Source organism: Vairimorpha ceranae (genome assembly GCF_000988165.1).
Source record: "Vairimorpha ceranae strain PA08 1199 chromosome Unknown NODE_23, whole genome shotgun sequence".
Lineage (NCBI taxonomy): Eukaryota > Fungi > Microsporidia > Nosematidae > Vairimorpha > Vairimorpha ceranae.
In genome coordinates this window covers 24094-50129 of record NW_020169318.1, presented here as the reverse complement: position 1 = coordinate 50129, position 26036 = coordinate 24094, and the positions used below count along the sequence as shown (strand labels likewise).

Below are 26036 nucleotides of genomic sequence, written 5' to 3'. Positions count from 1 at the left end.
AAAAAAAATGTGGACAAAAAAACTCAGTAAATATTTAGATACTTAGATGACCCACTTTTTGCATCAATTAAGGCTTTACAACAATTATTATGCTTTGAAATAATATTTTACATGTTTCTTTATCGATTTTATTCTATTCTTCGGTAGTAAATTACTCTAACTGTAATTTACTTTGGTCTTCTTTTAGCAACATTAATCTTTAAAATTGACCATTAATTCTCGATAGGATTCAAATCAAGTAATTGTATAGGCCAAATTATGGTTTATATTCTTCTATCATATAAATATTCTCTCACATACTTGCTTATATGCTTGAAATCGTCATCATGCTGAAAAATATTTTTTTTTTAAGTTTTTAAGATGAAGTTGCTAAATTTGTGTCTAAAATTCTTGCATACTCTTTTGAATCCATTATTTCTTTAATTTTATGTATATTTCCGACACCTTCTTTTAAAACAGGCCCATACTATGATATTATTTCGTCCATGCTTAACAGTTGGTGTGAGATTTCTTTATCATACTTTTTATTTTTTTCTCTACTATTTATCTTTTATTATCGGATCCATGAAGATTTATTTTAGATTCATCACTCCAAATTATACTAAACCATCTCTCGTACGAACACAAAACATGTTTTTCAGCCCACTCCAATATTGCCTTAATATTTTTTTTTGACAATTGGGATTTTTTACAAGAAACACAACCAAAATCCATATTTCACATAATTTATTATTATAGTTCTTGCAGATATTGTTTTTCCACGTTTAATTTTCATATATTGAGGCAATTTTATGCTACGAAGTATTGGTTCTTCATAAAAAAATTTTCTTGGAAATTTAAATCATTATTTAAAAAATATTTGGCTTGCCTGATTCGGTCTACCCCTACAAATTTCTGTTTTTTTTTAGTTTTAGTTTAAATCGTGTGATAATTGAAGGATGTACTTCGTACTCTTTAGCAACTTCTTATTGTTTAATTCCTTTTTTATAACATAACACAATCTCGATCTTTCAGAACCAGCTTTTTAGCAATGGGTTAAAATTTTAAATTTTTTTATACTTTTTTAAAAAATACGGCAAAAAAATTTTCCTCCAAATCATAAATTTTGATGTTTTTGACCGGCATTTTTAATTGATTTTAAATTATCATATACATACGAACTTTTCTTTATAAGTATTGACAAAAAACGTTTAAGTATTTGTGCAAACTATTTATTTTGTAAGTAAATAATCATCGTAATTAAAATATTACATAAGTTAAAATATTGCGCTTTTTATGGTTACTACTGTACATGAAAGTCGCTTAGGGTCAAAGACACAAATCGAAAACCAACTTTTCGTGTTTTAAAAGGCTTTTACAATAAGTTCGTTTATTTGGATTCATATAGCCTCGTCTTTCTTATTCTTGGAGTTTCAGTTACAAATAAATTTATAGCCTTAAATAGATTAAAATAAAAAAACAAATAAACAATTGTTAAATGAAGATGTTAAAACTGTATTTATAGAATTTAATTAGTAAGTGAATTATTAATTTAAGAATAATGATTATGTAAACAGACTGGATGTAAACAAACAAATTAAAAGCGTGGTTATGTGCTGATTGCATCATGACATAACTATTATTTTAAAAAATTATTAGTATCTTCTAAGAGATTAAACAATGTAAAAAAAATTATAAAAATAAAATGTTCAGTAAAAATAATTCTTATAATATATACAGAACCCAGAAGCAGTTCTCTGCCTACAAAAGCCGTGCTACATAAACACATTTATGACAGTTTTTAGATAATATTTTAGAATAAATATTATCCCATGAATTCACATCAGAAAATACTACTTTATTGCTTTTGCATTCATAATTTAACATTACGTTAAAAAGTAGGCTTATTTTTTTATGTTATAGGATAGACATACATTATTGCAACAAATTTAAAAGCTTACGCGCTAGAGCTTTAAACATACACCAGCGGACTACATATTATGAGTTAATATTAGGGTACTATTATATGTGAAAATAAAGAAGTTTAAAATTATATGCACTAAAATGTGTATCTAGATTATATCTTATTAAAATAAAGAATACAATTTATTTTGAGCCTAAATATATAACAACTTAAGAAGTAGTTACAAGCAAAAATGATAAATACAAAAAAAATATTATTATTCAAGCTAATATTACATACAAATAAAGAACGGGCTGTTTATCATAAAAAATTTAAAAGGTCAACTTAAAACAAGGATAAGCGACATATGAATTTTTTAATAAATTTTGCTAAAACAAACAGCATTATTTTATAAAATAAATCAAAAGTTATGCTTTATTTGTTGAAATAATATTTATATTTTTAATTTAAAGCATAAATATGATTTAAAAAATTAAGCAACGGCTATTTACGATTCAGTATACTTTATAAAAAATTAGACATTTTATAAATTCTGTCTGTAGATATTATTTGATGTATAATAATAGATAAAATATTAGAAAAAAATTTTTAAATAGTTGTTGCCTTCTTTGCTTAATTCTTAACAAGCTTAATATGTAAATAAAAAATTGTATTTAGTTGGTTTTTAATGAAATATTAAAACTTAATAAAATTAATTTTCAAATTTTTTTGGTACTAAGCAAATTAAATAAATTTTTAAAAAATTTTTTTTTAAAGGTATAAATATTCATAAAGGGAACAAAACAGGACAATACAAGACAGGACATTTAAAAAAAAGTTCAAAGATAGATTATAAAGTTAAATTGCGTAAACATAACGATTAAAATTTTTTTTTATAATGGAAAAATGTTTTCGTTTTAATCACATCAATAGAAGTTACCTTAAGTAAGTAATTTTTATATAAAACTAAAAAAAAAAACAATTTGTTGGGATAAAATAATATTGTAATTCTTGTTATCATTCAAAATTAAATCTTTTTTTGTAGTATTTTTAATTTGTCTTTATAAATCATTCTTATTATACTTAAAAATTTATATTTTAAGGTTTTAACATTTTTAATGTATTTTTGATACAATTAGTTAGGTTATAATACAGCCTCAATTATGTGTTAAAATTTTTATGGTTTGATACTTAATAATTAAATCTATTTAGCAATAATCTAATTAAAATTTAATGTGTCATAAAAATGCTAGGTTTTGTAACAAGATGTTAAAATGACACCATAGAAAATTTATGACAAATTTACAACAAAGTGTTATCTTATTTAAATAAAAAATTGATGATTATAAAACGTATTTTTTATGTACTTGAACAAAATAAATTTCTTGTAATTAATAATTTGTTTTTCTAAAAAATATTTAAATTTTTTGTATATACAAAACTGCAAACAAAACGTTAACATTAATTGTATTTGATGGATATCCTAAGTCGGAACGATTTTGTTTCTTATAAAAACGTTGTACAGACCGAGCTGTTGAAAAAAACGATATTTAGTAAAAACCAAATTTATTTTAAATCCTTAGATTTCACCAAGAATACATTTTTATGACAACTGCTAAGCTAGGGATAAATTATCTTACAGAAGAAATACTAATAAAGAAATGTTTTATGATCTTTATTTACCATCAATTGTACTAAGCACAAACAGTTTTAAATACCAAGATAAAAAAAATTATCGTTAACACGTTATGATAGTTAAAAACCACTTTAATTAATTATTTAATAAAAAAAATGTTTGTAAAACTAAACAGCGTAAACCAGCATATTATTGAAAATGTGTAAAAAAGGGCAAAAAATATGCAAAAATTCATTAAATTTTTTAATTAAATTAATTTTTCAGAAGCTTAAATATGCTACTTTTATGCAATACTAAAATTCATAAAAAAATAAGCTCTTTAAGGTTTAATTTCATTAATTTACTTTTTTTATATTTATTAAAACTTTTATTGTAAAGTTAAGTAAATTTTGGCAAATTTTATAAAATCTATGATTTAGTTAAACGAGACAGTCCGTTCTTGCGTTAAGTTTATTACTTATATATATTTTTTACAAACAAAGATTCTTTTAATTATTTTATAAAATACTGAAAATTATTGTTAATAATTTTACTATCTTTTTTAAAGTAATTAAAAAAACTTTTTTTCATTGCTCACGTACAAGATGTGGTAAACATGTTTCATAAATATCCACTTTACAAGAAGTTTAAAAAAATTACAATTTTATTAATTTTTAGATAAACTACATAAATATTTAATATTAGGACATGCTATCTAATAAGTAAAATTAGTTTAGGTATATTAGATTTGTGTTCGTTGTTCCAAACTAGAGAACCCCGATTTTTTAGCTATATTGCTTATTTCTGCAGATTTCCAACCCACTTCTATGTCACCCTTCTTACTGGTGTGAATCCCACGTCTTGATTCTAGCATCAATCTCTCCAGGAACATTTTTAACAATTTAAAGTGTATATACGCTTCAATTGGACGGTCTAATCTTATATCTTCTTTGTAAATTTTGTGGTACTTAGTTACCATCCCTTCCCAAATCATCACACATGGTATTATTTTCATCTTGTATTTGTACATAGATCCGCAATATCTGCGTGTAGATTGTATTTATATTTCTTTTCAACTTCGACAGTTCTTAGGTTGTCAAAGGAGATAATATCTATTTCTATGATGATAATTTTTTTCTTTACTTTATCTATAATAAATGTAAATGTATCGGGTTTGTTGTACTTAATCTTTATAGCTCTCTGTATATCCGTTATCTTTTAAATTTCTGCTTTTTCAATTGATATACAATTCAGAACTGAGTAGTTTCTAATCTTCTTGAAGTTTTTAAAGTCATACTTTAGGCACTATTATCTAATAAAATTTTATTAATTCAAATGAAAAACATCAATAGAAAGTTTTTCAAAGTTGTGAAATGCAACAAGCTATGAAGATAATACAATTAAAATTTATTATTTGTAAAAAAAATTACTATACTTTTAAAAATTTTCTAAATTTAATTGTTAAACATAGGTTGATGCTCAAATAATAGAATATATAGCAAAAGATTTATAAAAATTAATCAAAATACTGGTTTGAAATGAATCACGTTGTTGAAATCATTAAATTTTGCTGAAAATTTACTTTAATGGTTTTTTTATTTGAACCTGCTAAAAGCTTTAAAATTATCAAAATTTTTTGCTTACGATAAAAATATTCTAGCAATTCTAATAATATAATTAAGTGCTTACATTGTAAATTTAAGATTAATATTAAAGATGAAAAAAAGGATTATATATCTATAACAATCAAGCGATTTAGAAAATAAAAATGATTTCTATTTCTTCAATTTTCTATTTTAACAGAGACATAAGTTTGTATTGTTACAATTTTATTTATTACATTTTCATCTTATCCAATTAAATTAGTATTTGAGAGCTAAAATGCTTTTTAATATTCTTTCTTTGCTTTCATATCCATTGAACTTATAAAGTATAAAAATTTTCGCTCCCCTCGTTTTCAGTTAATATTAGACCTCTTCTTCTCTTGTATTCCAGCGAGATGCTTTTAACTTTTTCTTAAAAGTAACGAATCAAATGTATACTTCAATTTAATCTGATTTTTCAGGCTTTTTTCTGTAATTTGAATGGTATTTTGTCACGATAAAATCACGTGTTAAGCCATATTGGATTATTCTTGTTTACATCTACAAATTTTTTTACGTGCTTTTAAATTTTTAGTCTTTTTTAAAATTTAATTAAAGGATCAATATAACTTGTAATTTTATTTTAAAATAAATTTCACAATTTTGCTACTACTACGATGTTATTAAAATTTTTTTTTAATTTTAATTCTACAATTGTTTAAACAAACAATTTTGTAATTGATTAAACAAAAATGTAGAAAGTACAAAAATCATAATTTACGTTTATATTACATATTTATAAATTTAACAAAATTTTACTGATGTTGTAAACAATATGATTGTATAAAATAAAAATTTTAATAATAAACAATGATATTTTTGCTATTTGCTTTGTGTTTTTCACACCCTCTTGGAACATTAATTTTTCATAAAAATTCAGCTGAACTTTCTTTTGATGATACATATTATGTTAAAGATTATACAATTATGGCCGGTGCTCTAAAGGCTAATGCTGAACAGTTTATTTCAATACATAGAGATACAAGTCAAGTCGGTCAAAGAGATAGTTTACATGTATCACTTGATAAAATTAAGCAACCTGAAAGTAATAAAGAATATTCTATACGAGTTACTATCTTTAAAAATGGAAAAGATGAATATTATTATTCTGAATCTTTTAGATATCATATCAAACAAAAAAAATGGGTTCTCAGTCGAGCTTATGAATCCGATCCATGGTACATTGAAAGATTGTGGTATATTATTGGTTGCTCAGTTCTATTGGGTTGTGGACTTATTTTGTATATTGTTTTGAGAAATAGGAAAAATACTGAGTTAGAACAGTTTTAAATAAATTGTTTGAAAAATATTTCTTTTAAACTAAATGCTTTGTATGTTTTAATTACATTTAAGTAAGCAATAAATTTTAGACCTAACAACTCAAAAATTATTACATTAAAAAACTTTGTTGTTTTTTTGAGATAGATTAATTATGTCCTTTTAAAAATCAAAATGAATTAAGATTACACTCTTAAAAGCCTGAGATATTTTTTAAATTGCAAAAATTAAAAAAAAAATTTGAGTTTCACAATTTTGTAGAATTTAAAAATTTTGAATTAAAAAAATATTATCGCACCAATAAGAAAAAAAACATCCAAAATTATGTTTTGATAATCTTTTTAACAAGAAGAAATAAATCTAATAAATTTTATGTATTGGAAGTATAAAAATTTAACCTTTGTAGTTTATGATTATTTATTTCGTATTAACATAAAATATTATAGAAATTTTAAAATCTAAAATATATATTAAAAAGAATTATCATCTAAATTTTAATAAAAATTTATTTCCCGCTAATTAATCTCCTGTATATATATAATTAAAAAAATGAATTTTATATAAAAACTATTAAAAACAATCACAATATTGTTATAATGTCCAATACATAAAAATATTTAACTAAAAATTTATAAATAAAATTAAAATATCTAAGCCAATAATTCTAATGCACAATTTTCAATTATCTCTCTATCATCAAAAATATTTTTAATTTCATGCAAAATATTATATACGCCTTCTACATCATAGTTATGCAAAAGATAAAAACTTCTAAAAATTTCAAAATATACACCTTTACTTTTTAGTGCAAATGTATTCGATCCAAAGCTCTTAAAGTCAGTAAGAAACTCTTGAAAAAATGCAGTTTCTTGTATTCTCTTATTTAGCAAGACACATAAAATGTAAAAATTCTTTTTAATTTCTTCTGTTTGTTCTCTCTTTGTATATAAATACTCGAAACAAGTATATGCCTCTAAATAGGCTTTGTTGATAAACATCAAATTTGCAAATTCTTCTAAATTTTTATAAAAAATATTGTCATGTTTAACAGTAAAATCTATATTTTCTAAGACAATTTTACTTTCTTCAAATTTGTTATTTTTTACTAACCAAATTAGTTTAAAATCTAGATACTTGCTATCGGTGTATTTCAAATCAGAAAAATCTAAATCTAATAAGCGCCTTTCATAAACATTAGTATTTATATTCTTCATCCTTTGTAAAATATTTTTATAAATACTGACATCTTCTTTAAAAAGATCTAAATACATATCAACACTATTATCTAAAAAAAGTTTGGTCTTTTTATTATCGTAAAAATTAAGCAAATCTGACAAAATAATATAAGTATTTTCAAGGTCTTTATCTTTTGCATAGATCGATAATAAATTAATTAATACATTAACTTTCAAATTTATATCTTCAACGACTTTACAAAAATTATTTAATTGTAAAACCCGTTCGTTTTTATCAGAAATATTTAAAATACCTTCATATACCTCACCTTCATTCTGCCTTTTCACTTCAATTTTGTTATTTGACCTGTCTTCCTTAACAATAGTATCTTCTATTGTTCTCTTAAGAAATTTATCGATCAAAACTTTATTACTTTTCTGATAAATTTTTTCATTAAACAAAATTTTTTCGGCAGATTCAGAAACATTAACATTTTCATATTTCTTCAAATCGGATACAAACTTTTTAACATTTTTTGGATTTTTAAATAGTTCATTGACCCGGTTGTCAAATTCAATTTGTAGCTTATCCTTTTTAGATATTTTTTCTGTCTGTTTTTCTATAACGTTGAATTTCTTTTTAATTTCCTTCTTTTCTTCTTCTAAATCAGAAAAAAATCTTGACATAAAGGGTTAGAAAAAACAAATTTAAAAAATTGACTAACAACATTTTAATATGGACTGTTACTGCGCAAATAATACGTTAACAGCCTTTTAAAGTATATTCTGGTACAAAATTACTAAAATATCTAATGTTTTGAACTTTTTTATTAAAGTTATTGAAAGATTTATTAAATTTTAGGTGCTACTTAAACATAATCCCATATTAGTTATAAAGATTTATATTACATCTTGTACCTAACGTTTGATTTTATTGTATCTGTACATTACATTATTGTTTATGCAGCATAAAAACGGTTTTAGTTTTTTTTTAATATTTTTTTATCCCCTAAATGACTAGAATCCTTACAGAAAGAAAAATCGCTATCCCCGATGAATGCAAAGTAGAACTTAACAGAAAAATTTTTACTTTCACGGGTCCAAAAGGAAGTTTAGTACATGATTGTACTAAATACCTTATGTCTTTTACTGTAGAAGAAAATGATATAGTTATAAGATTATGGCATGGTAAAAGAAAACAAATTGCGCTCGCTACTACTGTCTCTTCTTTACTAAAAAATTCTATTACTGCCGTCACTAAGGGATTTTCCTATATTATGAAAGCAGTACACAAGCATTTTTCAATAAATTTTGAGATAAAAGAAGATGGCAAACTTTTGGTTATTAAAAATTTTATGGGAGAAAAGGCACCAAGAGAATTTAGAATGAAAGGACAGGCTAAAGTTAGAGTTTTGACTGAAAGAAAAGGCTGTATAGCTATTGAAGGTCCATCTTTACCAGATGTGTCACAAACAGCGGGAGATATTACTAATACTTGTAGGGCCAAGAAATTAGATCCTAGGGTTTTTTTAGATGGAATCTATGTCGTTGAAAAGACAACAATGGTGGAATAAATTTTATTTATTTAAGATTTGTTTATATTTTTATTATAATAAGATTTAATTAGTTTGTGCATGTTTTTTAACAACTTTCTTCTCATGTTCTATTTCTAAAGTCTTATCTTCCAGCACATTTTTATGACTATCTTCTAATAAATTTTTATGCTTGTCTAATATTCTTAGTTCATCTTCTTTCATTTTTTCTTTATTACTTAATATTCTGTTTTTTATAAACATTGCCTCTCTCTTACTTCTGATGTATGATATTCTTGGTATGGCTTCTACAGTATTGTTAACAAGTTCTCTATCATATAAAGGCGGTGCTTGTAGTCTATGTTCAAATTCGTATACTTTATCTTGAAGAAGTTCTTTTCCTCTAATTTTTCTTGATATTTTCGTCCACTTAACTTTACGAGGATTCTTACGCTTTTTGAAAGCTTTAGAACATTTAGATCTACAGAATCTAAAAACTGTAGAGTCATTTCTTACAAAAATCGTACCATGTCCTGGATAAATGTTACTTGAACAAAAGAAACATTTTTCTATTCTCATTTTAACGGGTATAAAAAATTATAAATAAAAAGGGAAGAATATAAAATACATTTTGTAGTATTATAATAAATACAATGACAAGATTAAGAGGTTATTATACTTTTTAATGACCGGTAAAATGTATTGATCTTTATTCATGTGGTATAATTCTCATATCACATTTTTATAATGAACAAATAATTTATTTTATTAATTTAAAATATCACATATTAGTGATTTAATTTAGATATTGTTTCATTTCTTAAAACAATTATGTTTATTGGCTAAACATAAATAAGAAAATTAATATGAAGATATGAGTAAAAATAACTCTAATCACCGCAACATCTCTACAAATAAAGCTTATTATAACAAAAGCACTCTTTATCTGGGAATTTGCGGATCTTCCCGTAGCATCATTGAATGCTTTCTTGCCACAGGCACAATTCCTGACAAGCACACCAATTCATAACAATTATAACTTTAAGAAAATTAATGTTATGTTTTTTATCATTGCTTTTATAATGTAATCTGACTTTAAAAAATATTATAGTTTTGTCAAATATGATGTTTTTTTATTTTTGTATATCATCTAACGAATTATTTTACTTAAACATATATTTTAAGTTTTAATGTCAAAGTTTTTGAAAATTTACAAAGCATTTAGCTGTGAGAAAAATTTTATTAAACAGCATTAAATTTTTGACACCTAACAAAAATTTTAAATCTGAATGCTTTGACTAAATTAGTTTAAAATCATGACTTAAAATATCTAAATATTTAATAATGTACTTAAAATTTAAATTTTCTGATATCATCAATTTTGCCGCTAGCTTTTTAAATTGTTACATGTATCTTGAATTTTACTAACTTTATCAAAGTTGTTAAATGAATTAATAGACATGTATTATGGTATTTTATGAATGTATGTTTGAAAATAAATAATTCATATTTTTAAACAAAAAGAAGAGACACCACAACGCATTAAATATATTGCAAATTTTAATTGATTACATTTTGATATTTTAATTAACAAATTAACGTAAAAATAAATGTGTCTATAATTGCTTTTATAAAAATGTTAATTAAAATATATCACTATTTGTTTTGATTTTCAATGTAGTTAAACATATTTCGTAGTTTGTACCAAAAAAGTTTATAAATTAAATAAACCTTTACAATTTTTTATATTTTAATTTTTTAAACCCTAAAAATGCAAGACATCGAGTATATACTTAAATTTACACTAGATAGTACTTTATTGCGTCTAGAAGACATAAAAGATATAAGTGATGCTGATGCTATTTCTTCTTTTAAAAAAAAATTTGGTGACACTAAAACGTTAAAGTTATTTACAAAAGATGATCAGACGTTTCCAATGTTTAATATACCAATTTCCGAAGGCTTCAAACATACAGTGAAATATTGTGAAGTGGCTGTAGGAGATTCATTATTTGTTACTAGGGAGTATTCAAGAACACTTAATCCACCGGACAATTATGAAAGTTTTATTATTAATGAAAAATCAGAAAAGTTTAAATTACTTTTAGATGATAATAACCTTAATGTCAAAGACTATAGCTATGTAATAAAAGATTCTAGTAGGATTCTTCCCCTTTATTCTATAACCTTTGAATATGACGAAGAATTGGAGCTTAAGTCAAAGGGATCGTTTGTATGTGACAGATGTCGATCAAATCAATCAATTTCATTCTGTCCATCAGAGCGCGCTAGTTTTTGTGAAAAATGTGACGAAGAAGTGCACTATGATCAATTTCATAAAAGACACAATAGATACTATTTTAATCAATGTGGTAGGCGCAAATTTATCTATTGTTCTATTCATTCTGATACTCTTGTAGAATACTTTTGTATGACATGTACTATCCCGATTTGTACTAAGTGTAAAATTAATGGCAATCATTCTGAGTTACCTAATAGTGGTCATGGATTAGTTGGATATCTTGAAGTATGTGATATTTTAAAAAATGAAGTTAATGTGTCAAATCAACAACTTGCTCCTGTTGTGGAACACTATGAGAAAACCGTAGAATATTTTAAAAATTCGTGTAGACTATTTCAAACAAATATATCAGAGACCAGAGAAAAGATTGAAAATGAATATAAGGCTATAATGGATGAATTAAGTTTATATGAAAATAGCCAATATCAGTGTATTAATGCACAATACATTAAAAGTATTTGTAAAATGGATTATCTAGAAAGAATGAAAGAATATGCTATTTCAATGGAACCTTCTTTACTAGTTTGCAATTTTAAAAGTGTTGTAAAGCAGAGAAATGAATTGGATGTAGATTGTGAGATTAGTTACAGTCCAAAGCATATAGATTTACGAGGTAAATTAAGCTTGGGCGATCCTGTACAATTAGTCCCACGACAAGGTCAATCTCCAAGAATGGATAAATCTACAAAAATGTACGTGGAGACAAGGGGAAAAATATCTGATAAACATGATTTTTATTAAATATTTAATATTGACAATTAATTCTATTTAATATATTGTTTTTAAAATATAGTAATTACACAGACTTAGTAAAAAAATATATTAAATCATACAAAAAAATTAATTTAAAATTTGTTTCTTAGTTTTAAATTGAATGTTATTTGGACAAGTTTTTGATTTACTATATATTGCACTGAAAAACATTATTGTAAGACAGAAATTTAATTTTGATATACCAATGAATTAAAAGTAATTTATCTATTTAGTTATTACTTTAACCTTAAGACACATCAAAATTAAGCTGTAATTAACAGTCATTTACTCACCTAAACTCAATAAAAAATTTAAAAAACTTAATTTCAATTTTTATAAACAATGTACGTTAAAATTTTTTCATTTTTACTTTTAAAAACCTACGCATTTTGAATTTCAATAAATTTTTTTATTGATTACTTGTTGCTGCATGCATAATAGCATCAACATTTTGTTTCATTGTAGCAAGTGATTTTTTTATATTGCTTTCCTGTTTGACATCCTTAATTTTAGAAATATTTTGGCTTGTTCCAAACCATTGGCTTAATCTATCTTTAAAAGTAGGATTAGGAAGACTATAAGTGAAGGGCTTTTCATAAACCTTGGCAAAAATATGAGCAAATATTTCGGCTTTCTCTTTAGAATACAACTCTTTTTCCTTTGGTTTATTGTCTTTATCAATCTTAGTGTTGTAATCGAAATTATGATTAATTGTCAAAAAAGTAAAGAGATTAAACAACCTTGAATAAGTAAAAGTCTCATATGGAGAAGCTTTAACTGTTCCCATATTAGTAAAAAAATTATTAGCTTTCTCTCTTAGTTTTTTATCATCATATTTTAAAGGAGTAAAAAGTTTCCTAATGTCTGCAAAGAGATTATCTTCAACCTTGCCATTTTTAAACTTATAGTCAGACTTTTTGCCTTCTACCAAATTGTTAAGAATTTCATAGAAAGAGCTGACTATCTTCGCCCACAACTTTAAATTAACTCCATCACTAAAAGCTTCAACAATATCTTTCTCATCAATGTTTTTATCATTAATAAACCACTGTGACTTAAACTTCTGATCGTACGTTTTCTTTTTCATAGCATCAATAGCAGAATCTCTATACGCATCTTTATTAGCGAACTTATCTTTATTTAACAAGAATTTAATGTTAAATTCAATAATCCAAAGTTCTTTAACCAAGCCCTTGTCATCCATCAGTGTATACAACTTTTCTGGTCCTCTTGGGGCATGAAGTGGATAATTCCCTGCAATGATATAACCGTCTTTTTCTTGAGCAAAATCAAGAAATTCATCAAATTTTTTATCTGCTTTATAATCATGACTTTTATATCCTTTGTATCTACCTTCAAACATAGCAGCATCTCCCCCTTTATTCCTCCAGACCAAAAACGTTCTCGCATATAAATCTGGATTAATGTCTACAAAATTACCAAATACAATAAGCATAGCAAGCCATGATATACAAACACCCATTGCACCAAATATAATAAGTTTCCACATTATGTAAGATTTTCCATTCTGTATTTTAGGATCTGCTGACATTTTTAGGGGTGAAAAAATATTTTTTATAAATTTTTAAAGGAGCAAATTTTAAAAATGTGATTTATCGATAACTGCCAAATATTTTTTAGATCAAAAACAACTATTGCATTAGCATACTTGCATTTATCTAATAAGTGTAAATTTAATAAATCAATGTAGCAAAAAAAACTAAATGTAAGTTTATCAAAAGTTTTAACATTTAAAATGTAGCAGAAGTGATTTTAAACAACGTTGACATATTTCACAAAATGCATTTAAATTGTGTAATTAAAAAATGGTAATTTTACAATTTTTTGTAATTTATTTTTAATATAAAAATGTTCAAATAAAACAAATCACATAATTAATGTCTGTCAACTTTTATGCTTAATAAAACTTTTTTATCTTAGATAAACAAAACATGTACATGATACAAATTTTATAAAATTAATACTTTTCTTTAAATTTATTTATAATCTATGTTTATAAATTTTATAATTTAGCTAAAAAGAATGTTTATTTTCTAAATCACGCACTTTATAATTATTAATTAAAGTAACACATCTAAGCATATAGTTTTTAAGATAAATTTATGGTCTGTACAACTTGCTTTTATTTAAAATACTATTCAATTAATATTTTGTATATAATAAGCTTAAATAAATACTTTTAAATAACTTAAATAAAAATACGAAAATAATGTTTTATTCAAAATTTATGTGCTAACCATTAAAATTTAAAATTTTATTTACTTTAAATTGCAAAACATAATATTACTACCATTTATTATTACATCTCCAATATAATTTATATCTTTCGCATTTTTAATATACATATTAACATAAACATCAAAACCACTTAATATTCCTTCAATTTTTCTGTTATTATAAGTTTGAATTTCCACATACTTTCCAATGTGTTTTTGTAAATATTCTTGTGGACATGTAACCATTAGGGGCATTAATTCCCCTTAATGTTTACAGTTTTATTTTCAGATGATGAAGAAGTAAAAAATGATATTCTAGACAACGTGTTTCTAGAAAATAAAATAGTAAATACAAAAAATTATACAAAAATAAAAGAAAACTATAAAAGAGCCTTGTTTCAATTAGAAAATAATATTTTGTATGATTTTTTTAAATTTAGAAAAAATTTAAAAAATTTTACAAAGTTTAAGATTTTATGTACACTAACAGAAGAAATAAAAGAAACTGTTGTTGCTTCATCTAATAAAGTATTAATAATACTTGATTGTAGCATTAGACAAGGTAATGAAGTAATAGAATTGGATGAATGTTATGTTAAAGATGCTAAGAAATTAATATATGACAAAATAGGACTAAGTGTTAGTAAACAAGAAATATATAAAAATGATGAAATATTGAATAACGCTAGATATTTGAAAAATGAAACGGTAATACTCAAACAAAAAAGACGTACAAATAAAAAAGTATAGTGAAATTTGATATTTTTAACTTTACAACATATTGAAATATTTTATAATCTTATAAGCCCTTAAATGGACGACAAGCAAGGAAAATCTTTAGGTTTAAAAAATAATAATAGTAAACTTCCTAGGAAAATATTTGATTCTCCTTCAAGTAAAGCTAGAATATTAACGCCGGTAAAAAATGCTTTGCATAAATCTCAAGGAAATGCATATAAATTTTGCAAAGCTTTGCAAAATATTGTTGATAATAAAGAAAACGAGGATGTTAATGCAGAAAACTTTGATAAAGCATGGGAACTTTAATAAAGCATATTATATTTTTTTTTCTTGTTACTTTTAATATTATGACTACTACTAAAAAGCTAAGTTTTTTATTGTATAACATATCCCCCTACAAACATTGAATCTATAATGTCATAAATTTCTTTAAATTGATAAACAAAATTGATATCTGTCAAGTTTGGAAACTTATAATTAAGAGTTTCTACTAGTGTATTTATAAGGCCTAAGGCATATAATTCGTTTTCATTTTTGACAACTAAACAAAAATAAATGTCATCAAATTTTTTAAAAATTATGTCTCCTATTATATTAGAATCTTTTTCTAACAAAATAATTTCTTTAATCTCATCGTCAGTATATGTATCGGCATATGTTCTGACTATTCGAGTTTCTTTGTTTTCAGTAAATACTAATAGTTTGTTTATCATTTTGTTTGTTTTCAATTTTTTATTTAAATAAAATTATAGCATAAAAATAAACATAAAAGAAAAGTATAAAATTATTGATACATTTGGATTGTTTAGTTTTTTATATTGAATTTATTAATTAAAAAAATATATATAATACAATAAAAATTTTACCGATGTCATTAAAGGGGATAATTTATGAATATGATACAGTCAATCATTTAATAGCTTTTTCTTCTAACATAAAATCGAAAACAAATATTATTCTTGTCGGAGGATTGTATCATAATCTTTTATCTTTGCCATATACAAAGACTTTATATCGCATGACTAAGAAAAAAAATATAAATCTTATAATCCCTCAATTTAGATCGCATCCCAATTTTGGTATATACTCGATAGATAATGATGTAACTGACTTATCTAATGTTATTAAAGACTTACAAGGAGATATTATTCTATTAGGGAATTCCACTGGTTGCCAAGTCATAATGTTATACATAAACCTATATGTAGATTTAAGGATTAAATTATGTATTTTGCAAGGTGCAGTATCTGATACAGAATATTTTGAATACAAATATAAAATTAACAGTCAAATTCAAAATGATAAATTATTTTATTTTGAGAATGTAGTTTATACAAAGGAAAGATTTAAAAGTTTATATTTTAGATATAACAAAGAAGATTTATTTTCTTCTTATTTAGATGATGATCATTTTAAAAATTTGAATAAGAATAACTACAAGCTAATTTTTGTCATATCTGGAAATGATGAATATGGAATCAAAGATATAAAAGAAAAATTTAATAAAGTTACAAACTCTGAGGTAATAGTATTTGAAGGTGGTGACCATTTTTTAAAAGATAAAGAATCTCAGAAAAAGCTTATAAAATTAATAAAAAAGCATTAAAATATTAATAAAAGAAATTAAAAGATAAAATTTTATTATGTAAAAGCAATATTATCAAAGATCAAAAATAAAAAAAATTCCCCGGAAAACACTTTTTTTTTGATTCATAAAAAATTTATATTAAATTATTATTGTATAAATTTATAAGTTCATTAATTTTATCAATTATTAAAATTAAAGCTTCATCAATCAAATAAAAATCTGAATCTAAGCTTAAATTTATAAGAAATTTTCTTATATACTTTGCATTCTCTATAATATATGCTTTATTAAAATTAATCTTTATTTCGTGAATACAACACAGCAAAATACATATTTTTTTAAGCAAAACGTTTTCATTTTGATCATAAATTTTTTCTTTAAAAAATGATAGATGCTCTAAAACATAATTGGTGTCAGCCATAATTAAATGATAAATACTGGTTTGCAAATTAAAATCTATCAAAGATAATTCTAGATTAAATTCAATATTTCTAAAAACATATAATAATAAAAGTCTAGAAACAGAATGGCTAGAATAGTAAATCTGTTCTACTATACATTTATATTTTGATTGGGATATAAGTATTTTTGGAATACTTTTAAGGTCCCATAAAAGCTCAGAATAGATTAAATAAACAAAACCAGTTGGTTGAAATTTCAAAATTTTTTTATGCATAAAATAGTATGTTAGCAAAATAAACTCATTAACTTCTTCATTATGCTCAATATTGTCTTCAAAATTAACAGTAAAAATATCCTCATATGTTTCACTATAAAATATTTCTGATAGGATTTTGCGGTAGCTTCTAGATTTATATATCATTTTATAAATATATTCATAATTCTTATCTTTAAGTGCTTTATCAAAAGAGTAATATCTATATATATTGTCTTTTATATATTCTATATTATTATTAGTGTTATCTATAAGAATATTCAGAATGTTAAAATAACCACATGTTAGCATTTTATACCAATCAGTTTCTACAAAGTAATTTTGATTAAAATGATTATTTTCTAAAAGTTCTAGTATTAAATTAACAAAACTACTATTATTTGGTACACCATTTATTAACTTCTCGAAAATACTATCAAATACTATTTCTTTATCAAAATTATTATCAATTTTAATTAATCTTTTAATAATATCAATATTATTCTTATCTATTAAATTAACACTGTAATGAGAAGCATCTTTTATTTTTACAAATGTTTTACAAAAATCCAAATTTAAAGTAAGAATTAATAGTAAATTAAAAAAACCAGTGGAATCTTTATGTCTGTTATTCATTAATATTTCTATTAATTCTTGATTTTTTAACAAAAGCGCAATAAATTCGTCACTGTATTCAGACGTAAATATTGAGGCTAATATTCTAAATTGGCAAGAAATATCAGACAATTCATTTGTAGAGAAAATAATGGGTTGTAAACCATGTGTTCCCACTTCTATTATATTCTTTGCAGAAAGCTTTTCTAATTCTTCTAAAGCATCATACTTGTCTTCTAAGTACTCACTATGTTCTAATCTAGAAATTAAAAGATCAATTGATTCCTCTTCGTTATCATTGTCTACGCTACCTTTAAAAAAAAACATTTATTGGGGTAAAATACAATAGAAGAGCAAAAAATATTTTAGTTTATAATTGAAGTATTTATTTTACAATATTTGATAATCAAAATGCAATCAAATCAAGTATTTAAAGCAATTTCAAATAAACAAAGGTTATTGAATACCAATTTTAAAAATAAATTTATATTAAAGGTATATAACACTATCGATTCTTCTTATTAAAAAAATAAGGAATAATAATATCTTTAAACCCTACCTTGCTGGGTTGTTTAATATTTTTTGTAAAATCAATAAGCATATTCTGTTCAATAATAGGATCACTCATGTAAAAAGCCGTAAAGTCATTAAAATCAATATATCCTTTCTTATGTATATCATACATTTTAAGAACAATATCTACTTCTTTATCATCATTACATCCCATTAATTTAAATATTCTTTTGAGCACAGATTTACAAAGTTTACCATCTTGATTTAAATCAAATATATCAAATAGAAATTTAATTCTTTTATTCAGATCTGTTCTTATATTAAATAATCCTATAAGATCTAAAAAGTGTGCAAAAGTAATGTTTTGGTAATCAAATCGTCTCTCAATTACACTACATATTAATTTATTAAATGGATTCATTTCAAATTCTGGTATACTATTTAATTCCTTGTATGTTAAGTATCCTACATTCAATCTATCTAAATAGCAGAATCTTTCATACAAATGTTCTATTTCCACAAAATTAAATACGCTAGTGTTCTTTAATTCTTCTAGTTCTTCTTCGCATAAAATAGTACTGTTTACATTTCCCATAGAGGGCTTAAAATTCTAAAAATTTTGGTTACAATAAAATTATCTTGTAAGTTATTAATAACAGAAAAGGATGACCAATCTAACATAAATCCAGTAAATTATAAAGCAGGAAAAAAATGATTTCGTATTATAGTGTGAACATAAGTTTGACACAATTAAAATGTTGGTCAGATGGCCGAGTGGTTAAGGCGTTGGCTTAAGGCGCCAATCTCTTCGGAGGCGCGGGTTCAAATCCCGCTCTGGCCATTTTTTTATAAAAAAGTTTGTCTATCATAGATAATTTAATTGGTAAAACAACAGCTTTAAACAATATTAACTCTAAAAAGGTGGTTGCATTATCGTATTTGCAATAAAACAATAATAAATAAATCAAAGCAAAAGTTTTACAATTTTAATCTCATAAAAATTATTATTATTATAGTTTTTAGCTTTAAATGTTTTTTTAAGTTCAAGCATATCATTAGTATAGCAAAGACCTTTACTTTTTCCTTTGGTAAAACAAAAGTTTCCCCGTATTACTCTACCAACCAGCTGATTGTCTGTACTGTAAATAAAAGCATTTTTGTTAAGTACTCCTTTTGTAAGCTCGAAAATATAAAAAAAAACTCTGTCACGTGTTTGTATATATAGATGTTCAAAGTTAATACTTGTTTTCTTGCTTTTGGGTGTTCTTTCGTATTTATTTATAAATTCGGTATTCTGTGCATCTTCAAGCATTTTAAACATTTTGCTGTGTACATCATCAAATGGGTAGACCATATAATCATTTTCTAAAGCTAACCTTTGCATCTCTTCAATGCAAATCGGAATGCATCCTTTTTTTATAAAGTGAAGCCAAATACGCATAACATCTTTTGAAGATAAAAATAACTTTCCACTCTCATAATTATTTATATTTTCAACGTAAAATATAGTTTTATTTTCAATAGCACCATCAACATCCATATAAAAGTCTTTAATAAATTCATCGTTTATTTTTATTAATGATATCAAACAATCAAAATAAGCTAAAACATCGAAGTTGCAGTTCATTCCCATCGGCAATAGTAGTATACAAATCTTTTCTGTTACAATTGCCTCAATATATCCTTCTTCTGTTTGTATTAGTTGTACTTTATTTATTAAATTATAATTAATATTAAATTGTCGTAAATTTGTGTCATTTAAAAAGCACACATATGATTTTTTAAAAGATTCATCAAAAATAAATCCTCTATGCTGCGATTTATAAATAAATTTACTGCTTTTTTGATTCCTTTTGATCGGAATGCCAACATTATCCAATTTGATCATTTTAAAGCGTTTTGCATACCAAACATGAGTTTTTAAATAGTGTCTTCGTTTTTGTCTAACAGACCTTTGTTTCTTGCAAAAATTTGATCTTGTGCGTCTTCGTCTATAAAATGGCAATCTTTGAAATAACATTGTTTTTTTTCTGGATGAATTTATAGATTTTTCCAAAATTTTAATATCAGATTCCCTTTCATCTACGAAATTTTGTACATCTATTTCGTCGTGTCTCATTTACGGTTAAAAATTAAAAAAGATTTTTTGCAAAGTGCTGTAAAAAGAAATACAATAATAATTGAAATGAAGTTTAAACTTAACAAATGCCTTTTTTATAGAATAATAGATAAATGTTATTATTTAAGATTAATAAAAAAGACTGTTTTTTTAAAATGGAAACAAATTTAAAAGTATAAAATGTTTAAAGATCAAAAGTCTCTAAAAATATAATTCTCAATTTATTGATTTTTAAGGGTAATAGCCTTTAAGCAGAAAAGCACACACCTCTAAATTTACTTTAAACGTAAATAAATATAAATTTCTATATAACAATTCTTATTTTAGTGCAAGTGTAGATTTATGTTGCTACAAAGATAAATACTGATAAAAAAGTACTATAAAAATTAAAATTAACAGGCGACTCACTATCCTCCCAATTAAGCAAGCAACTATCAAAATTATCATTAATAGATAAAATTCTACGCAAAATTTCAGTATCAAAAACGAAACTTATTCCTGAAAACCCTTTACATTCAAATTTTAAGCTTATAGTTTCATTATAAACTCTGCCAAAAGATTCGTCAAATAAAATTTTAGCTTCGCCTGAAACTTGTGATATTACTTGATACAATAAAAATGCATCAAAATAATCGCTTCGATTTATAACAAATGGTAACTTGTATAAAGATGCATTAAAAATAACATATCTGTGTCTATAAATATAATCTTCAAATTCATAAATAAAAATTAGAAAGGATGGCTTAGTTACAATTTCTAAGCTTAACATTTTTTGATAAAAAAAGCGTGGTTTATTAATTCTTAATACAATATTTTTTAGAGAACATATATCAAAAAAAACCGAATTAATAGATATATTACAGACAAGATTTTTTTGTTCAGAAATGAGCTGTAATTTCACTGATTCTGTAGTATCAAATACTAAGTATTTAGATTTAACTACTGAACAAATTTTATCCAATGTTTGAGCATTTTGAGCAGACATTTTACAATCCATGGGTAAAAAGTTGAATAAAAACAAAAAAATTATTGTTACAAACATTGTGCTAATTTGTTTAAAAAGAAACAAAGTTACATTATGTTTGTTTTCATTTAACTTTTATTCAACAAACTGCTGTTTATTAACAATAAAATTTTACATCGTATTTTAAATAAGATTTTTATATTAAAAAAAATATTTGTTTATAGATTATATTTGTTTAAACTAAATTGTAATTTATTTATAATTATTTAAATTTAATAATTTATGCAAAAATGCTTAAATAGCAGTAAATTTTTTACTGCATGAAATCCAAAATTATCAAAATTACTAATTTATCATGTATAATGTGCATAAATAAACTTAATGCAATTTTATTGTCAATTCCAGAGATACACACATATCATATTAATGTATTTTCGAAAGAAATTTTAATAAATTACACTAAAAACTTGAATAAAATACTTAGGAAAATTAATGAAAAGGGGTTTGATACACAAAGCATTAATTTTAAGCATTATTTTGTAACCATGTTTCTTTTGGTTTTACTAAATATAAGTCATGACTTTTTGTACCTTAAGCTTTTCATAATGTTGATTCTGCAGTGGAACAGTCTAAAAAGAAAAAATATGGTTTTTTATCGAATTTTTTCTCTTCTGTTGTACATTTTATATTTTTTAAAATTTGACGATCGTTTCATTGGCAATTCATCAAGCATTTTGATATACATTATTATTAATACATTTATTACAGATAAATTAAATATTCTGGCAAAATTTAATACATTTAAAGTTTTAGAGAAAACAAATTTTAAAAAGATTGTCACAAATTTTGATCAACAAATCAAGAGTTTCAAGTTTATTGATTTAGATCATAATAATAAGCATATCAACACTAAGGTAAGATTTAATGATCTTAAAAGAGATAGAAGTATTGTTTATTATCAAAATGTAGAATCCATAGCTCGCGATAATATTTTGTATTTAAAAAGAAATGATCATATCTACGTAACAGGAATAATAATTTATGGTGCTTGTTTAATAGACAATTCTTCCAATACTGGAGAAGATACGCTTTATTCATTCAAACTAAAAGACTTGGTATATGAAGGGATGATTGTTAAAAAAGGAGAGATAGTTGTGAAAGTTACAAATATTACAAAATTTGATTGTTTGCCTAAAAAATTAAGAAAATCCCTTTACAATACTATTATTATTTTTACAAATATAATATTTGTACTAAATGCATTTTTTACATTCGATAATTTACCAGATATATTAGAATATATAGTTAAATTAAATATGAAGATCTGCCCGTGCGTTTTATTGATATCCGATGTAATTTTAAAATTAAGGATGTATAAAGAGTTAAAAGAAAAACAAGTACGTATTAATAATTATGACATAGTAAAAAATGTTAAATGTATATTTTTAGACAAAACAGGGACACTTTCAAAGGTTAGCAAAATAATTAATTACAAAATTTGTCCAGAACTAGAAGGTGTTATTTATATTTTAGAAAAGGAATTTACCAATTCATATTCAAGAAGCATATTAAATGTTGTAAGAAAATTAGAATGTGTTGGGCATATTACCGATAAAGAATACGTAAGTTCATGTGGTATAAGGTGTAAATTAGATGATGAAGAAATAAGAATTGGTAAATTTGATTTTTGTAACTATTTAAATTTAAAGTATAAAATGTGCTTAAAAAATACTATTTATGTAAGCAGAAACAGTATAATTTGTGGATGGTTTTTTGTGGAAGATTTGATGATAAAAAATGCTAAAAATGTTGTACGTATTTTGCAAAATAATTATCGTGTTATCATAGTGTCGGGAGATGAAAAAAGAAATGTAGAAGAATTTTGTCAAAAAGTAGGTATTTCAGAGTATTTTTATAATCTTAAAGCAGAAGATAAAATGAATATTTTAAATGCTTATAAAAATAATTGTTGTATGGTAGGAGATGGAATAAATGATATTCCTGCTTTTAATGCTTCTACCGTTAGTATAAGCCTTAATAATAATTTGAATGCCGATGTGAACATTTATAACATTAAAGATTTAATTTTTGTGTTAAACTTAATTAGAAAATCCAATAGAAAAAAGGTTACAAATTATATTATTGCAGTCTTATATAATTTAGTAATAATATTTTTAAATATTGGATTTATTGAATGCTCCTTAGCAATGTACTTGCCAAATTTTTTAATTATTGTAAATTCAATTTATCTTTAATTTTAAAATTTGTATATGATTGTATATCAGTAAAAATATTTTAAGTTACTGTTTATAAATTACACAATTTATATGCTAGTTAATAAAGTTACAGATTTATTTTTCCCCTTAAATGAATATCATTGATCCAATAGAAGAATTTAGAAATTTTGTACAAGAATATAAAAATGCTAAGAATGAAGACTATTTAGAAATTTTTCTTAAAACATCATTAAGTAGAATAATCATTAATATTAATGATATAAGAATTTTTAATGTACAACTAGCTAACCTGCTTATAAATGACCCTTCTAATCTTGTTCCACAAATAGAGGATGTCATTTATCAAATTAGCCATAAAAATATTAAATTTGGTATTGAAGGGTCATTTGGAGAATACAAACTTACCCCTAGGTCTATTAATTCTTTTTTTTTGGGAAAAATGATTTGTATTACAGGAATAGTAACTAGCTGTTCGATCTGTAGACCCAAGATTGTTAAAAGTGTTCATTACAACAATTTTAAATCCTCGTTTGTGCAAAAAGAATACAGAGATTCAACTATGATTACAAAGTTGCCGCTTACAAATACTGTCTATCCTACTAGAGATATTGATGGATCGTTATTAAATACTGAATATGGACTAAGTGATTATATAGATTATCAAACTATTAATTTACAAGAAATGCCTGAAGATTCTCCATGTGGTCAGCTACCAAGAAGTGTAGAATGTATCTTAAGTCATGATTTAGTAGACAAAGTTAAGCCTGGTGATAGGGTTATTTGTTATGGAATTTACAAAAGCCTGGCTGCAGGAGGTATTACGGAGTTCCCATCTAAATTCAAAAATGTTTTAATAGTTAATAATATTGATTTAATGAAAAAAAGTGTTTATGCAACAGGGGATATTTCTAAATATAATTATGATAATTTAACTAAGTTTGTTGCGCCGAGTATATGGGGACATGATAAAATAAAGAAAGCATTGGCTATGATGCTTGTTGGTGGTAATGAAGTTATTTTGAAAAATGGTGCAAAAATTAGAGGTGACATTAATATTTTACTAGTTGGAGATCCTTCTACTGCTAAAAGCCAACTGCTTAGATTTGTATATAACTTTAATGAAATTTCTGTTGCTACTACAGGGAAAGGTTCTTCTGGTGTTGGACTTACTGCGGCTGTAGTCATCGATAAGGATACTGGAGATAAAAGATTAGAAGCTGGTGCAATGATTTTGGCAGATCGTGGAATTGTGTGTATAGATGAATTTGATAAAATGAATGATCTTGATAGGGTAGCAATACATGAAGTGATGGAGCAACAAACTGTTACTATTTCTAAGGCTGGGATACATACAACTTTAAATGCCAGATGCTCTGTTTTGGCTGCCGCCAATCCCATTTATGGTATGTATAGAGAAGGTAAAAGACCTAGTGAAAATATTCGCTTACCCGAATCAATTATGACAAGATTTGATCTAATTTTTGTTGTTTTAGACAAATCAGATTATTATCTAGACTGTTTAATCTCAGAGCATGTTATCAATAATCATTCTATAATGGTACAAAAGGAAGTTGAAGATTCAAATGGATTTAGAGATTATATTAAAGCATGTAAAAACATAAAACCTATGTTGACTAAAGAAGCCAGTAAAGTTGTTATTGAAGAATATACAAAATTTAGACAAATTAAAAATAAGAAAGAACAAATTGTTTCAATTACTCCTAGAATGTTAGAAACAATTATTCGTCTTTCTACTGCCAATGCTAAATTACGTTTATCGGAAATTACAGAAGTCTATGATGTAGAACAAGCTATTGAACTTTTAAATTCCACGCTTTTTCAACAAGTTGTTAATCAAAATAAAAGGCATAAGACGGAGAATGAATATGAAGAGATTAATACGGAGAATTATGGCATAGATGAAGAAATTCAAATTGTTGAGAATAATAATGCAAAAAAAGATTTTATTATAAATTTATTGTATGAAATTAGACTAGATAATGAATCCTTGACAAGCATTACATTAGATGAAATTTTTAGTAAAATTTCATCAGATTTAAATATAACAAAAAAGGATGTTGATGAAGTACTTGAAGACTTAAGTGCACAAGAAATTATATTCTATGAAAATAGTACTGTTATTTTTATAAATTAAATGGATTTTTATTCAATCCAAATCCATAATTT

General features: G+C 24.2%; 19 protein-coding genes and 1 non-coding gene across 20 annotated transcripts; 9 read left to right on the top strand and 11 right to left on the bottom strand.

Annotated features, from left to right (window-relative positions):
- Positions 1 to 543: 543 nt before the first annotated feature.
- AAJ76_2300049416 (hypothetical protein) lies at positions 544 to 714 on the bottom strand (the record flags this gene model as incomplete). Its single annotated transcript, XM_024474709.1, has 1 exon — positions 544 to 714. One exon carries the CDS (start codon positions 712 to 714, stop codon positions 544 to 546), a length of 171 nt encoding a protein of 56 aa, XP_024331126.1.
- Positions 715 to 4239: 3525 nt separating this feature from the next.
- AAJ76_2300045603 (hypothetical protein) lies at positions 4240 to 4527 on the bottom strand (the record flags this gene model as incomplete). The annotated part of the gene is made up of 1 exon (XM_024474708.1): positions 4240 to 4527. One exon carries the CDS (start codon positions 4525 to 4527, stop codon positions 4240 to 4242), a length of 288 nt encoding a protein of 95 aa, XP_024331125.1.
- Positions 4528 to 5950: 1423 nt separating this feature from the next.
- AAJ76_2300044179 (hypothetical protein) lies at positions 5951 to 6430 on the top strand (the record flags this gene model as incomplete). The annotated part of the gene is made up of 1 exon (XM_024474707.1): positions 5951 to 6430. The coding sequence occupies one exon, from the start codon at positions 5951 to 5953 to the stop codon at positions 6428 to 6430; it is 480 nt and encodes a 159-aa protein (XP_024331124.1).
- A 638-nt stretch (positions 6431 to 7068) lies between these two features.
- On the bottom strand, positions 7069 to 8280 carry AAJ76_2300041850 (hypothetical protein; the record flags this gene model as incomplete). Its single annotated transcript, XM_024474706.1, has 1 exon — positions 7069 to 8280. One exon carries the CDS (start codon positions 8278 to 8280, stop codon positions 7069 to 7071), a length of 1212 nt encoding a protein of 403 aa, XP_024331123.1.
- Positions 8281 to 8606: 326 nt separating this feature from the next.
- Positions 8607 to 9167, top strand: AAJ76_2300041523 (60s ribosomal protein l9-b; the record flags this gene model as incomplete). The annotated part of the gene is made up of 1 exon (XM_024474705.1): positions 8607 to 9167. The coding sequence occupies one exon, from the start codon at positions 8607 to 8609 to the stop codon at positions 9165 to 9167; it is 561 nt and encodes a 186-aa protein (XP_024331122.1).
- A 45-nt stretch (positions 9168 to 9212) lies between these two features.
- AAJ76_2300040426 (ribosome biogenesis protein rlp24) lies at positions 9213 to 9704 on the bottom strand (the record flags this gene model as incomplete). Its single annotated transcript, XM_024474704.1, has 1 exon — positions 9213 to 9704. The coding sequence occupies one exon, from the start codon at positions 9702 to 9704 to the stop codon at positions 9213 to 9215; it is 492 nt and encodes a 163-aa protein (XP_024331121.1).
- Positions 9705 to 10896: 1192 nt separating this feature from the next.
- Positions 10897 to 12168, top strand: AAJ76_2300039233 (b-box zinc finger family protein; the record flags this gene model as incomplete). The annotated part of the gene is made up of 1 exon (XM_024474703.1): positions 10897 to 12168. One exon carries the CDS (start codon positions 10897 to 10899, stop codon positions 12166 to 12168), a length of 1272 nt encoding a protein of 423 aa, XP_024331120.1.
- Positions 12169 to 12589: 421 nt separating this feature from the next.
- Positions 12590 to 13732, bottom strand: AAJ76_2300036398 (spore wall protein 9; the record flags this gene model as incomplete). The annotated part of the gene is made up of 1 exon (XM_024474701.1): positions 12590 to 13732. The coding sequence occupies one exon, from the start codon at positions 13730 to 13732 to the stop codon at positions 12590 to 12592; it is 1143 nt and encodes a 380-aa protein (XP_024331119.1).
- A 727-nt stretch (positions 13733 to 14459) lies between these two features.
- On the bottom strand, positions 14460 to 14663 carry AAJ76_2300035467 (hypothetical protein; the record flags this gene model as incomplete). The annotated part of the gene is made up of 1 exon (XM_024474700.1): positions 14460 to 14663. One exon carries the CDS (start codon positions 14661 to 14663, stop codon positions 14460 to 14462), a length of 204 nt encoding a protein of 67 aa, XP_024331118.1.
- A 21-nt stretch (positions 14664 to 14684) lies between these two features.
- AAJ76_2300035445 (hypothetical protein) lies at positions 14685 to 15167 on the top strand (the record flags this gene model as incomplete). The annotated part of the gene is made up of 1 exon (XM_024474699.1): positions 14685 to 15167. One exon carries the CDS (start codon positions 14685 to 14687, stop codon positions 15165 to 15167), a length of 483 nt encoding a protein of 160 aa, XP_024331117.1.
- Positions 15168 to 15230: 63 nt separating this feature from the next.
- Positions 15231 to 15464, top strand: AAJ76_2300034899 (hypothetical protein; the record flags this gene model as incomplete). The annotated part of the gene is made up of 1 exon (XM_024474698.1): positions 15231 to 15464. The coding sequence occupies one exon, from the start codon at positions 15231 to 15233 to the stop codon at positions 15462 to 15464; it is 234 nt and encodes a 77-aa protein (XP_024331116.1).
- Positions 15465 to 15532: 68 nt separating this feature from the next.
- AAJ76_2300034259 (clathrin coat assembly protein ap19) lies at positions 15533 to 15871 on the bottom strand (the record flags this gene model as incomplete). The annotated part of the gene is made up of 1 exon (XM_024474697.1): positions 15533 to 15871. The coding sequence occupies one exon, from the start codon at positions 15869 to 15871 to the stop codon at positions 15533 to 15535; it is 339 nt and encodes a 112-aa protein (XP_024331115.1).
- A 155-nt stretch (positions 15872 to 16026) lies between these two features.
- On the top strand, positions 16027 to 16764 carry AAJ76_2300034103 (hydrolase (alpha beta hydrolase superfamily); the record flags this gene model as incomplete). Its single annotated transcript, XM_024474696.1, has 1 exon — positions 16027 to 16764. The coding sequence occupies one exon, from the start codon at positions 16027 to 16029 to the stop codon at positions 16762 to 16764; it is 738 nt and encodes a 245-aa protein (XP_024331114.1).
- A 115-nt stretch (positions 16765 to 16879) lies between these two features.
- On the bottom strand, positions 16880 to 18343 carry AAJ76_2300031787 (vesicular transport protein; the record flags this gene model as incomplete). The annotated part of the gene is made up of 1 exon (XM_024474694.1): positions 16880 to 18343. The coding sequence occupies one exon, from the start codon at positions 18341 to 18343 to the stop codon at positions 16880 to 16882; it is 1464 nt and encodes a 487-aa protein (XP_024331113.1).
- A 178-nt stretch (positions 18344 to 18521) lies between these two features.
- Positions 18522 to 19124, bottom strand: AAJ76_2300031006 (ca2+-binding protein (ef-hand superfamily); the record flags this gene model as incomplete). The annotated part of the gene is made up of 1 exon (XM_024474693.1): positions 18522 to 19124. One exon carries the CDS (start codon positions 19122 to 19124, stop codon positions 18522 to 18524), a length of 603 nt encoding a protein of 200 aa, XP_024331112.1.
- Positions 19125 to 19288: 164 nt separating this feature from the next.
- AAJ76_2300030841 lies at positions 19289 to 19371 on the top strand. Its single transcript has one exon. It is a non-coding gene; the product is annotated as a tRNA-Leu (tRNA).
- A 122-nt stretch (positions 19372 to 19493) lies between these two features.
- AAJ76_2300029482 (hydrolase (alpha beta hydrolase superfamily)) lies at positions 19494 to 20648 on the bottom strand (the record flags this gene model as incomplete). The annotated part of the gene is made up of 1 exon (XM_024474691.1): positions 19494 to 20648. The coding sequence occupies one exon, from the start codon at positions 20646 to 20648 to the stop codon at positions 19494 to 19496; it is 1155 nt and encodes a 384-aa protein (XP_024331111.1).
- A 340-nt stretch (positions 20649 to 20988) lies between these two features.
- AAJ76_2300028440 (hypothetical protein) lies at positions 20989 to 21690 on the bottom strand (the record flags this gene model as incomplete). The annotated part of the gene is made up of 1 exon (XM_024474690.1): positions 20989 to 21690. One exon carries the CDS (start codon positions 21688 to 21690, stop codon positions 20989 to 20991), a length of 702 nt encoding a protein of 233 aa, XP_024331110.1.
- A 284-nt stretch (positions 21691 to 21974) lies between these two features.
- AAJ76_2300028155 (heavy metal translocating p-type atpase) lies at positions 21975 to 23867 on the top strand (the record flags this gene model as incomplete). Its single annotated transcript, XM_024474689.1, has 1 exon — positions 21975 to 23867. The coding sequence occupies one exon, from the start codon at positions 21975 to 21977 to the stop codon at positions 23865 to 23867; it is 1893 nt and encodes a 630-aa protein (XP_024331109.1).
- Positions 23868 to 23979: 112 nt separating this feature from the next.
- Positions 23980 to 26004, top strand: AAJ76_2300026150 (dna replication licensing factor mcm3; the record flags this gene model as incomplete). The annotated part of the gene is made up of 1 exon (XM_024474688.1): positions 23980 to 26004. One exon carries the CDS (start codon positions 23980 to 23982, stop codon positions 26002 to 26004), a length of 2025 nt encoding a protein of 674 aa, XP_024331108.1.
- Positions 26005 to 26036: the final 32 nt, after the last annotated feature.